The sequence below is a fragment of the Peromyscus leucopus genome, chromosome 7 (assembly GCF_004664715.2).
Source record: "Peromyscus leucopus breed LL Stock chromosome 7, UCI_PerLeu_2.1, whole genome shotgun sequence".
Classification (NCBI taxonomy): domain Eukaryota; kingdom Metazoa; phylum Chordata; class Mammalia; order Rodentia; family Cricetidae; genus Peromyscus; species Peromyscus leucopus.
In genome coordinates this window covers 35794916-35795841 of record NC_051069.1, presented here as the reverse complement: position 1 = coordinate 35795841, position 926 = coordinate 35794916, and the positions used below count along the sequence as shown (strand labels likewise).

Below are 926 nucleotides of genomic sequence, written 5' to 3'. Positions count from 1 at the left end.
TTTTTTTTCCAGGTTCATAATTTATTGTACAAATTGAGTATTACATGATGAGTTGACATCAGCTTCTTCAGGCATGGGACTAACAGATGAGGTCAGACATTTCAAAATCCATTTATGTTGCCTTCACAGCTGGGGTTTTTTTAGGCCTTAACTTGAAGTATAAGACCAACAAAGCAATGCCTCCATATGTAGCTAGTACACAATTCATTCTACCTGTGAGAGTGTAAGAGTTGAAATACTTTTTAATACCAGTGAACTGGAACTGGCCATCACTTTCTGGACCAGCCATGACTTCTATCTTCGCCCAAATCACAAATTCCGCAGCTGATGTCCTTCACCAAACCCAGCTACCAGCTCGGCCCGACCGGAAGACACCTCCTCCTCCCTATGCGACGGACCTTAAAAGCATTTTTAAAAACTATTTTTATTCCTATGTTGGAGGGTGGCAGGAACCACACCACGGTAAATTTGAGGACGTCAGGTGGCAACCTATGGGAGCTGGTTATCTCCTAACATCATGTATGCCCCAGGGGATCAAACTCAGAGTGTCAGGCTTGGTGACGGTTGTCTGTACTCACTGAGCCATCTTGCTTGTCTCCTCTGCTGCAATTTTCAGAATTTATTGTTGGCCTGGGAGAGGGTTTATCCAGTAAAGCTCTTCCTACCAAGTCAGATGACCTGAGTTCAAACTGCAGAACCCACATGGTGGAACAAGAGAATCAACTCCTTCAAATTGTCCTCTGACCTCTGAATGCATGTTCTAGTATATGCATGCATGTATGCATACATGCACATACAAGAGTGTACACATATACATAAATAATAAATATTATTTTACTTATTTATTATTTTATTTTTGTTTGTTTTGTTGGTTTGGTTTTTTGAGACAAGGTTTCTCTGTGTAACAGCCCCAGCTATCCTGGAAC

The 926-nt window shown here is 41.5% G+C and overlaps 1 protein-coding gene across 1 annotated transcript; it reads right to left on the bottom strand.

The window, feature by feature from the left end:
• Positions 1-392, bottom strand: LOC114684008 (ATP synthase membrane subunit DAPIT, mitochondrial). Its single transcript, XM_028858423.2, has one exon. It carries the CDS (start codon positions 287-289, stop codon positions 113-115), a length of 177 nt encoding a protein of 58 aa, XP_028714256.1. The 5' UTR covers positions 290-392; the 3' UTR covers positions 1-112.
• Positions 393-926: the final 534 nt, after the last annotated feature.